Raw genomic sequence first — 12,700 nt, forward strand, 5'->3', positions numbered from 1 at the left:
GCACTAATTTTTCAGTATTGGATCTGAAGGCTCTACTGTCATCAGGTTGAATAACAGCCATAACAACAATACAATCTAGTGATGTACTCAAAAGGGAATTTTCAGCTGACTTGAGGACATTGGATGTATATGCTAGGATGCTGCAAGGTCAAGCTAGCTGCCAATACAGTACCAGTTATGCATATACCATACAGTTTGTACTGAGCCAAAAGTCAAGATGAGCTTCCGTGTATGGAGAAAGTTGATGAACCCTCAGAATGGTTACAGTAGAAAACCCCCAAGTACAATATAGAGATGTATAGATCTTGAGAACTGAACAAAACATGCAAAAACAAGTCTGCTAATATTGAACAATGGGTTAGAACCAGGGCTTACTCCCTCCACCAGAAAGGGAGAAGAGGGGTTTCTTTTGGCTAACCTTCTCGTGTCCCTGCAGCCCCTGGCACTGCCTCACACACTGTTCCATAAGGTCCCCTGGGCCTCTAGGGGAGGGGGTCATAGGGAGCTGCAGTGGAAGGGGGGAGCTGACAAAAATGGCTTCCTTTCTGCTTCTCTAGCAGGATTCTTCTACTAGATTAGAAGGAACCCTTCTGTTTGTGGGATGGGGTGGGGTGGGAAGAGTCTGGCTGCAGCCTTATGTCAACGGAAGCTGCAAAAGAAGGGGAAAGCAGAACTAGCTATGCCTCTTTCACATTTTTTGTTGGCTTCTAATATACACCCTACATTTCCCCCCTCTGCCTACCTTCTCTGTTTTAACTTGCACTCATTCTTTGTCCTGGGAGCAGAACTAAGCTCATGGTTAGCCTGAATTAAACCTCCTATGATTCTCCTAATAAATTATCAGAGCATAAATAGCACTTTAAGCAAAAGTTTTTGAAGAACAGCAGGATATATATATATATATATATTTAGGGAAGTTGAAACTGATAGAGTACATGACAGTCTGGGTCACTTTATTTTGTTTACCACCATTTGTATCCTGATCTTTCTCCAAGGGGCTCATGGTGTATATGACATTATCTCATTCTGTGCTCAAAACCCTGTGAGGAGTGTTAGACTGAGCCCAAAAGATAGTGACATGGTTCAGACACTTATGAGATGGCTGTGGTCTCTGGGAAAATTTTATGCATGAACTGAATGGAAATCTTAAGACAACTGTTTGAAATGTCCTATGGCAGGGTAGCCAATGTGGTGCCCTCCAGATGTCACTGGACTATAACTCCCATCATCAGAAGTGCTGGCGGAGGCTGATGGCAGTCCAGCAACTTCTGGAGGGTATCACTCTCCTATAGTGTATTTCACAATATAGTCTAGATGCTGCTGCACTGTAAAATGTCTACCCCACTTCCTTAGTGTGGTGATGGAGCAGGCTTCCTTCCTTCCTTCCTTCCTTCCTTCCTTCCTTCCTGGACAAATAAATACATTGGGTATCAACAGAATGCTCATGTTATATGTAACAGTATCTGAGGAGGGCCACATCTGCTTCTTCACCATGTGAAGACTGTTATGATGTAGATAAATGTCTGACAGGATAATCCTGTGCAGGGTTCCTTGGAAGTAAATCCCATTGAGTTACTCGAGTTGGAGCGAGACGTATTCCAAGTATGCATGCATACGATTTCAGCTTCAGTTAGGCTAGTGACTTGTCCAAGACCCACATGGCTTCATGGTCAGAATGGCCATTTGAACCAAGGTCCTTGCCTGTGATCTGTGGTCGGCTGCTATGACTGAACGGTGACCAGCATGGATGGAGAGAATTTCTTACAGTGGGAAAAAATCTGCACTGTACATTCCTGTCGATGTTTTGCTAGCTCTTTTTCTTAATGTTTTTATTTAACTCTTAATTTTTCTTCTAAAACATAACTGATTCACGACATTGTTATATGCTTAATGTAGACATTCTCTTAAAAAGTGCTCCTCAAGTGTTTAATTTTGTGAACTGTTTTCTTTTTAAACATTACAAGTGTAACTTCTTAAACATTACATGAAGTTACTGTGTCTTCCCACTAGGTGGCTCACACAAGCTGCAATTCATGTTGTAGTTCAAATGAGTAGAATTGTCATTAATTCACTACTAGTTTTTAAAACAATATGGGAAATTATAGGCAACATACCTCAGTCCTAAAGTGCTGCTATAGAACAATATTGTGGTGATAAATGAATGCTGTTTAAATAATGCTGTTTAAAAAGTATAAAAATATAAAAATTGAATGAGAAGCTTTAAATTTAATTTTGCTAATAACTTTGTGTGAGGTTATTTGCATATTTAAGGCCTATGCAATTTATTTTTGGCTTGCTGACCATGGTTTGTTAGGGAAAAGCAAACCATGATCCATGTTCAGACATCATGTCAAACCAAGCTTCATGGCTTATTGCTCCTGCTCATGCTGGGGAGAAGCAAAGCACGAGCCATTAATGATAGCTTACCATGATGTACAAACTGGGCTAGTGACTTTATATCAGTGATTTGATTCAGACCATAGCTCAGGCTCCACTTGCACCTACATTTAAAGCACTATCATATCATTTTAAACAGTCATGGCTTCCCCCAAAGAATTCTGGGAACTGTGGGTGCTGAGAGGAGACCCTTATTTGCCTCACAGACCTACAGTTTCCAGTGTCCTGAGAAGAGGGGCTGACTGTTAAATCACTCTGGGAATTGCTCAGTGAGGGGACTAGGGGTCTCCTAACAACATTCACCACAGTACTTAAGATGAGGAAGGACTATATGGTGTGCCAGGGTGAGAGAAGTAGTGTGATAGGGATATAGATAATGAGAAAAAAGCGGCTAAAGGAAATTGGATCCAGTGAGTGATCTGAAAATAGGGTCTGAGGAGATGAGGGTAATGGAGGCATGTTGTAAACAGATGACTGACAGCATCAGTCTCCACTCACATTTTTAGCAATATATTGTTGAAATTTTGATTAGTGAGGAATTATATTATTTCCTATGTAATTTTAAGTTTCTTGACAAAAAGCTGTGAAGTGTAGGATCTGTTTCTGGCTTCGTCAACAATCTGCCTGCTTGTTCCATCATTTCCCTTTCCCTACAATCCTGCTTTTCAGAGCAGGGCAACCAGAAGCATGTAGTATTGGTCACTGGTGTGGGCATTTAAAAAGACAGCAGGGTAGGGTTTCAGAGTTCTTGCCTTGCCTACCGACCTAAGACTGATTTGTAAAGATAACTTTTTGAAGTTTCATGGTTCAGTTTGCAAATTGAAACCAGGTTTCCCTGTTTTTATCCTGAAATGAAAGTGGGAAGGCTGGGAAAAGTAAGGAAGAAGACCTTCAGGTACACAAAACCACTTTTAAAAAAATGAGCCCAATGTTCCTCAGGGGCACTCTTAAACAACTAGTTTCAATCTGGTATTTACATACCTTGGAGCCATTGAGGTCTTCCTTACTTTTTCCCTGTCCCTTGACTGACATTCTGTCCATGATACTGCACTGATTCTTTCTCAAAACTACATTGTTAAATAAAACTTTTTCCCCCCAGGAATTAAATACTATCTACTACTACCTTCATGGAATGGACATACTGTCTCATCTCAGGGAGCATCAGTTAAGGTAAGAGCTGGCCGCATGCCAAAGTGATTTTGCCTATGCTGGTGTGAGGTCCATTTCTTTTACATTTAGGCTTACATTGTATGAAAGTTTTGAGGTTAGATGAGTCTTTCCAAAGGAAAGAATGATTGCATTTTAATGCTCCAGCTAAAAGAACCATAATAGAAAAACCAAATGGCATGCCAAGAAAAATGCGGACAGAAAATGTTTCCTGTATGTTTTTCAAGTATATAAAGTGTGTTAAAACATGGGGTGCAATAAATGAGCACAAATGCTTGCATGTCATTAAATCAGTTTACTTACTACTTGTGCAAGATGATATTGGTAGTGAATACCATTTTAAATAATTCTAGTTTCATCAGTCAAAAAGCATGCATTATCTCTGTCTTCTGAATGAAACTTTTTGTATGATCCTTTGAGAAATCTAGTGTGGCATGTTGGTAAATGCTGAAAGACAACAAAATGTAGTGTGAAAATGATAATTCAGAGTTGTTTTGGGGAGATCTGGGTTTAAATCCCTGCTCTCTGAATACTCTTAACCTTGATTCCTCAGTTATAAAGTAGGAATACTGATTTGTGACCTTGATCATTGATATGGTATAAGATGATTGTAATTGTGTACAATTATTCACAGTGGGATAAACGTATTTAATAATGATACTGAATTTCTCTTTCTCAGAATTATGACTTCCAGTGCACGTTACAAAAGGTACGACGGAAATCAAGTTCTGTTTTGGTAAGTGTACTTACCTATTATCTAAACTGAAAGCATGACACATCTAGGACAAATCAACATTTGTTTAAATTTCTTTAACACAAATTATTAAAATGCTTTTAAGCAAGCTGCTACCTGATATAGTTTAGAGGCCATTAATTAACGAGGTAGTGTTATGAGGGGGATGTTTATTTAAGGCCATTTTTTGTTACCTTACTATCTTAAACAAACACTGCTTGTGCATCATTGAAATGTTAGCGGAGGAAAGGCAAATATAATTCCATGCAATATTTTTTGAGCAGAGTAACTTAAAGCTTGCTATAAGGTTTGGTTAAAAGCAGAGCAATGGCAGAAAAACGTTACAATAATAATAAAATTTTATTTGTTAGTCGCCTATCTGTCCGAGTTAACGGACACTCTAGGTGACGTACAACAATGCAAAATACATAAATCAATATACAAATCAACAAGTCATAACATCAATTCATCTAAAACCATCCTTCAATTAATATACCATAAAACTAGTCCACCCCAGAAACCCCATAGGCCTGCCTGAATAGCCAGGTCTTTAAGGCTTGGCGAAAACCCATCAGGGAGGAGGCATGTCGAAGGTCAAAAGGAAGCAAGTTCCAGAGGGTGGGGCCCACGATCAAAAATGCCCTCTCTCTGGTCCGCACCAGCCTACCTGTTTTAACCGGTGGGACCGAGAGAAGGTCTTGTGAGGCTGATCTTGTTTGGCGGCATAATTGGTGATACTGGAGGCGTTCCTTCAGATAAGCTGGGCCGAAACCGTATAGGGTTTTAAAGGTCAATACCAACACCTTGAATTGGGCCCGGTAAACAACTGGTAACCAGTGTAGGTCTACCAACACTGGGGTGATATGATCCCGGCGACGGCTCTGCTTTATCAAGCGTGCTGCCGCATTCTGTACCAGCTGCAATTTCTGGACCGTTTTCAAGGGTAACCCCACGTAGAGCGCATTACAGTAGTCTAAGCGAGAGGAGACCAGGGCATGTATCACTCGTGGGAGCAGATGTACAGGAAGATAGGGTCGCAGCCTCTGTATCAGATGTAATTGCCTCTGCAGCTGCAGGAGATGACGTTATTCCTGATAGCTACTAGCTTTTTTGTAATAAATACAAGTGTTTTTAATTTAACTAATTTGTGCTTCTATTTTAAAGCTGATTTTTACAGTATAACTCCATTTTGGCCCAATAATTTTACACTCGAAGTATTTATTTATTTAAGACATTTATATACTGCTTAACCATTCACATTTCTAAGCAGCGTACATAAGAAACAAGCCATACAAAGACAAGCCATACAAACAAGCCACAATAAAATGAATATATTGTTTGGGGTTCAGAACACATCACTGTTTCCGATTTCAGGATGGAAAAATGTGCATAGGATTGCAACCCAAGCAACACATTTACCTGGGAGTAAGTTCCAGTGGAGTCAGTGTAGCTTCCTTCTGAGTAGACATGCACAGAAATGTAATGCTATATAGGCCAACTCATAAAACACATCCTTGTGTAGTGGTCCCATGTTTTGTTTTTTCAAAAAGTAAATAATAGTGCAATACCTACTCATACTGCATGTGATTTTGCCAGTAAGTGATCCAAAGTGATATGTGAACAATCCAGTGTGCCACATGTGGAAAGTTAGTGCATAAGGTTCCAAGAGGCTCAGTAGATCCCTGTTTTCTCCTCTCCACTTGCCTTTGATCATGGGCATGTACACAGACAGAGCAATGGGCCATTAATGGAAATGGAAGGTGTGAGAATATCTTACATTCCCAGCCAGCCCTCCCTTTCTGCTAGGTGCTTGCTTGTGAACTTGCATTGGACAGACGCGGAAAACTGTCCAGAGATATACTTCTTAATAACTCAAATGGCCCCTTCCACTGCCCTTGTTGATGGTAGGGTAGGAAGAAACAAGACCTTAATGAGACTATGGGAATTCTCTACACACAGTTGCTGTTCCTCCAATGGACTAGAACATGATGCCCTGTTAAACATCATTTAGTAAATTATAAATAATACTCAGCATTTGGGCTCCTACTGGGAGAAACGGTGAGATATAAATGTTATTGTTATTGTTGTTATTATTATTGTTGTTTGTTGTTATTAATAATAATAAAATTTGTATATCACTTCAAGTGTTCAAATAGCTTCACATGCATTATCTAGTTATAATCCTTAAAACAACCCTCTAAGCTAAATTATTATTATTGTTTCCCATATGCAGATGGTGAGAATGAGGCTGAGATAGTAGCTTGCTTAAGGCTGCCTGTTGACTTCATGGCAGAGATGAGATTTGAACCAGGGACTTTCTAATTCATACTCTGTTTTGTAGCCTCTATGCTACACTAGCTTTCTACTCTATCTTAAAGAGCTACCCAGAAGACCTGATTGCTACCTTAGCTGCCATCAGAAGGTTCAGAATGAGATCCTTTTTATTCATATACTGTTCCCAAGTATCAAGCAAATTATGAATTCAAATGAATTACACTACTCTCAGAATTACTGACTTCTATGACTTGTTCATGACAAAAAGAGAAAGATCTTGGGACAGAGCTCCCATGTTTGAAGGGCTTCACCACTTCTTATATATCTAAGAGCCTCTCCTTTGCTCATGTGAAACTAGGCCTGAAAGGGTAGTGAATGGTGAAACGTGCTTGTAAAGCTTTGGTTAGATGTTCTTGATGTATGGTACACTTCACACTAATAGGATGTTGTTTATATTTGTTCCTTTTCTTTAGCTCAGAGACTATTGCAAGATGCTGGTATATTCTGCTTTCTGGATCTGTGCTTATGAAGGACTCCATGTTTTTGCCACCCTGCAGGTATGTATGAAGTTAGCATCTTTTTAGTAAAGGGGAGCAACTAAGAAATCTGAATGCACAGTTAAATGCATATGTTATAAGACATGATGAGAAAGTGAGCACAGGCTTTTCTAGTGTAAAGCCTAATTTTGATAATTTATACACTAAACTTATTTCCTGCTGTTGTTGGGTTGTTTTAAAGTTAAGCATAAATCCTCTGCATAGTTTGACATGTTAGCAGACGGTCATGACTTGAGCAGTGTGCATGACACCTGCCCCGTGTAAGTAGAAAATGAAAAGCCTGGCTTCTAGTTTTTAGCCCGCTGGTCCTATATCTTTTCAGAAGAAATGAATTAATACACTTATTTAAAATAATTGCTTTAGGCTTTCTTGATAGCATTAATCTTTGGGAGTGATAATTGTGTTTGCTTATGACTATTGAGGTAACTGAGTATTACCTTCTGTCGTTAGAATAGTTGCAATCCATTTTTGATACTTTGGCACAAGATAAAGTGGTTGTAGAGATTTTATGGTGCAGTAGCACCTATTGAGCTATGCCATACTGAACCATGCACAAGATCCTTTCTGGTAGCTGGCTCAATTAAATCTATGCATAAAAATTTCTTCTGTTAGCAAACCAGGCTTCATCATCTTAGTGAAGAAAGCCAAAGACAGTATAGCATAACCTTTCAGAAGGTCAGCAACAGGTTGAAAGGTTTCTACCATCTCCCTTGCCTGTTAGGTAAGAGAGTGTATTGCACTGGCCTATACCTTCTAGTCACCTCTCTGTCCCCAGGGAATAGATTCCCATTGTGGATGGGTGAGGGGCAACTCAGCAGGAAAGTCACCCTGGAAGAGATCTGTAGAGCAGCCATCTGCTCCTTACTACACGCAACATTACAAGATCAATTCCTTTGCTTCCTCTGAGGGCACCTTTGGCAGGAGGGGCCTACAGAGGGTATTATACCCCTAAGAGAGCCAGTGCTGCAGGTTATTGGGACAGACCCCTACGCATGCTTTTAAATGTACTGAAGCTGGCTGCTTTCCTTCTCTTGATAGAAACTGAAATTCTGTGCTCTGCTCTTCTAAGGCAGCCTTTCCCAACCAGTGTGCCTCCAGATGTTGTTGGACCACAACTCCCATCAGCCTCAGCCAGCATTGCCAATGGTCAGGAAAGATGGGAGTTGTGGTCCAACAACATCTGGAGGCACACTGGTTGGGAAAGGCTGTTCTAAGGAGATTAGGCCAGCTGAGCCTGCCCTCAACTCCAGCTCCAGGAGTACTTAAAAAAAAAGAACGATGGGTTTTATTTTGTTTTATTTTATTTCATTTCATTTATTTTATAAATCTCCCCCATATAAATCTTAGGGTGGGTATCAACAATTTAAAATATAGTAAGACAAGAAAAATATGATTAAAAAAGAAACTACCACTATCTCTCACATCTGTCCAAGCATAGGCTTTATGCTTCAAATGCCTGATGGGAGTGGAAGGTGTACAGCTGACATTGAAAGGTGGGCCTTATTGGCTCCAGCCTAACCTCAGGTCATGGGAGGGCGTTCCAAACCTAGGGCACAGTTGCTGTGACCTCTGGCAGGCCACAGCCCCTCTGACCTCATTCAAAGATGGTATTACCTGAAGGGCCTCTCCAGCTGTTCTGAAACTCCAGCAAGGCAATATGGAAATAAGTGCCCTTTCAAGTACTAGAATCAAAACTAACAACAAATTATGGATTGGTAATGTAGTGGCAGATCTTGAAAAACTGGTGTCATACAAACACATGCAGAAAAGCCCATCATCACTCTAGCCACTGTATTTTGCACCAGCTGCCATCTCTCAACCATCTTCAAGGGCAGCCCCCTCATAGATGGAATTGTCCAGTCCAGATGAGAGGTTATTAGTACATGGATAATCATGGGTAGGTTATCCTTTTCCAGGAACGGTGGTAGTGGATGCAACAGCTGTAGCTAGAAAAAGGAATCCTATTTTACCAATGCAACTTAAGTTATAATACCAGCATACTATGCACCTGGTCCTACAAGGGAAGGCATTGGGAACCACCAAGCCACAGAACCCTCCATCTTGTCAGAATTCAGCTTCAATTTACTGGCTCTCATCTAATCCATTAATATCTCCACACACTGATGGAGCACATGCACAGCTTCACCTGACACAGATTATATGGAGAAATAGACCAAGTGTCATCCATGTATTGATGACATTTCATCCCAAAGCTCTGGATGACCACTCCCAATGGCTTCATATAAATGTTTAAAAAGCATAGGACACAGACATTTCATAGCATAAAAGTGATGGGACCAATCACATTCCCTACTGTCACTCTCAGAAATCAGTTCCATAAGTAGAAGTGGAGACACTGTGCCCCCATCTCCCAAACCATACGGCCTGCCCAGGAGAAGACCATAGCTGCTGATAGCAAGTGCAATATGGAAATCAAGGAGAAGCAACAGGGTTGCATTTTCCCTGTCTCTTTCTTCATATAGGTCATTGATCAGGGCATCCAAAGCAGTCTCAGTACTAAAACTAGGCCTGATTGAAATGGGTCAAGGCAATCCAGTTCCTCCAAGCACCCTTTAAGTTTCATGGCCACAATCCTCTTAAGTACTTTGTAATAAATATCACCCAGTTGTGAATATCCTCTTCTTGGGCAATGTTCTGGGTCTAGCACATCTTGATACCATCTCCTTGCATGGTGAGGCATTAACCCTCACTGCACTCACACAGACAGTCCCCTTTGAAGTGTGCTTATGCTAGATTACACAAGCCAAAAAAGGCAAAGGTTAAGATCACATGTGGTGATCTCACTTTTAGCCGTTTTGTCCACATTCGTGGGCGTCTACTTAACCCCACAACAGATAGTGTGCCAGATAGTGCACTAGGCACCTCCACAGGGCCAGCACAAATTGTGTTGTCAAGGTCAGCCCAGATGTGAGCAATTTTGCCATCAAAGTGCCTTGCAGAGTTGTCACAGACGTTTTGAGGGTTCTACACTACCCCACTTTGCGGATGCCCTGAAGGCTGGAGAACTCTCCAGTCAATATCGCATGAGGGGATGCATATGGGAAGGAAAATGAGAATGCCTTCCCCCACCGTGAGTGTAAGATCTTTCTAGTCTTACATGGGGCTCTTTGGATCCTGACTGTTGTTGCCACAGTAAATAATAAATATTGCTGTTTCTAGAACATTTGACTGGTGATTGTTTTAGGAAAAGATTATTCTTTGAAGGAATTAAAGAAAGATGTCTAAGAGGTGGTTCTTGGATTTGCATTGTAAAGTGGAAGTGTTTTGTTTCATTTTGAATCGAACTATACTTGCACATAATTGGTTTAAGGAGACACCATGGCAAAGGCAGCATTCTACCCAAATAAAGGCTTTTCACTGATTCCTAGAGCTCTTAGTATCTTGGATTTATTGAAATTGTTTGTACTGTTCATACTGTTGCTTCTTCTGACCCATCTAACTGTGCACAAAGTAAGTGTTCCCTTTGTCTGACAACCTGGCTTGTGGTGCAGTAGCATTTTCTTTTAATACCAACTATAATATACCTTGGGGCAACCATTGAAAAATTCATTCATACAGTAGGACCCCACTCATACAGCAGGTTACGTTCCAGACCCCTGCGGAAAAGCGAAAATCGCAGGAAAGTGGGACATAGCCCAAAGCCTGCTGCTGCTCCGGCACGATCAGCTCTCCAGTACAGCTGATCGCTGTTAGCTGGAGCGTGGCGGCTGGAGCTCCCTGCGCTACAGCTGATCATGCCCTCCAGCCGCCACGCTCCAGCTGACAGTGATCAGCTGTAGTGTGCGATCACCTGTAGCACGGTGCGATCAGCTGTAGCATGGGGAGCTCTAGCTGCCGCGCGCCAGCTTACAGCGCTTGGCCTCTGAAGCTCCCTGCGCTACAGCTGATTGCCCCGCTGGCGCCGTATTAGTCGAATACCAAAAAGCGGGGTGCCGAAAAGTGGGGCCCTACTGTACTGTGTTGGTGTAAGCACACTTTCCATTTTGTTGTACCAAATAGCTAGTACTATTTAATAACTAGATGAGATACTGCCGTTACCATTTGTTGGTAGCATGATACTTCTCAGTTTTGCAAGTACCTGTGAGAACATTTCTGATGTCTCCATATATTTTTCTTCATTAGTTCCTCTCCTGTAATGGAGTTGCATAACTATCTTCTCACTTAATCTGGAAGGTTTTAGTGAAGCATAATCCCCTCCCCCTCGACATGTGTGGGTGTTCACTTTCAGGGAAATGTATCTTAGCTCTTGAATTTTTGCTAAAGCCGAGAATATTCATCTTCCAATGTTTTTTCTTTAACAGCATATTCTTCATCATTTCATTGTTTACACATTCTGTAGTCCTGTAAACAATGTGATGCTTTTATCTCTGTGATGCTTGCCATTAAATGTGGAGAAATGTGGGTTTTTATGTCTACTGTAGAGACACCACATTTGAATTGCTCCTACAGAGCTTGATATTCCTTTATAATTCTACTACCACTATAAAACTTTAATAAAACTTTTCTCTTGGTATACCATTACAGTAGCAGGTTGTATTAGGCTTTAGGCATGGGATGAATGGCCACATATAACTGTTTAATATGTGTATGTATGTGTGAATATATATATATAAACGTAATTGTGATTAACAAAACAGGCTTTTATTGTGTTAACAAAACGTTTCACCTTCCGCCTTCATCAGCTGCTAACATACAAATGCTGTGACCAAGGTGGCAGTTATAGAGCTTTGAGGATGGAATGCTCAGAGGGGCTTCCTTTGCAGAAGCTAAGTAGTGCTGGTACTGTCCATTTATATATAAATAAATAGATAGTAAGCGTCAATAGTTACTTTACATTAAATGTGTCCTGTCACTTTAAGAATGTTATATCCACACAGAGTGGGGCCGGGATCTGTTCTCGATCGTCCCAGAGTGGAGGACACGGAATAATGGGCTCAAGTTGCAGGAAGCCAGATTTTGACTGGACATCAGGAAAAACTTCCTAACTGTTAGAGCCATACGACAGTGGAACCAATTACCTAGAGAGTTAGTGGGCTCTCCGACACTGGATGCATTCAAGAGGCAGTGGGACAGCCATATGTCAGGAATGCTTTGATTTGGATTCCTGCGTTGAGCAGGGGTTGGACTTGATGGCCTTATAGGCCCCTTCCAACTCTGCTATTCTATGATTCTGTGATTTGGTGAATTGCTTCAGCTTGTCCTCATTGAGATAAAAGAAAATCCTGCCAGCTTCTAAGAAAGAGGAAGAGAAACCTAAGGTTTGACAGCCCTTTTGTTCTGTGGGCTTCCTTGCAAGTTGGGAGTGGGATGGGGGTGGTATAGACCCAAGTGGTTTGTTCCACTGTAAGTGAACCCCTTCCAGCACAGCACCTCTCACCAGTTTTAACAAGGGTGGAAAGAAGCCACCTCAGTGTGAATATTAAAATCCACCAGAATCAGTGTGCTGGAGCTTTCCAACACTTTCACTGGTGATCATTCGTGGCTGAGTAAGATTGTCTTCCAAAATAAAGTCTTTAACAGTGGGTCCGTAAGTGACTGTGGAGGCCAATCC

At 41.2% G+C, this 12,700-nt stretch overlaps 1 protein-coding gene across 8 annotated transcripts in view; it reads left to right on the forward strand.

Moving 5' to 3' along the window:
- RAPGEF6 (Rap guanine nucleotide exchange factor 6) overlaps positions 1-12,700 on the forward strand; it is a 258,948-nt gene that overhangs the window by 45,160 nt on the left and 201,088 nt on the right. For all 8 annotated transcript variants that reach the window (XM_061617079.1, XM_061617074.1, XM_061617075.1 and 5 more), the window contains 3 exons: positions 3,497-3,567; positions 4,244-4,300; positions 7,045-7,128. In XM_061617079.1, coding sequence (XP_061473063.1) covers positions 3,530-3,567; positions 4,244-4,300; positions 7,045-7,128 — 179 coding nt within the window. In that variant the 5' untranslated portion in view covers positions 3,497-3,529. The remainder of the gene's footprint in view (positions 1-3,496; positions 3,568-4,243; positions 4,301-7,044; positions 7,129-12,700) is intronic.

This window comes from Rhineura floridana, chromosome 3 (genome assembly GCF_030035675.1).
Source record: "Rhineura floridana isolate rRhiFlo1 chromosome 3, rRhiFlo1.hap2, whole genome shotgun sequence".
NCBI lineage: Eukaryota > Metazoa > Chordata > Lepidosauria > Squamata > Rhineuridae > Rhineura > Rhineura floridana.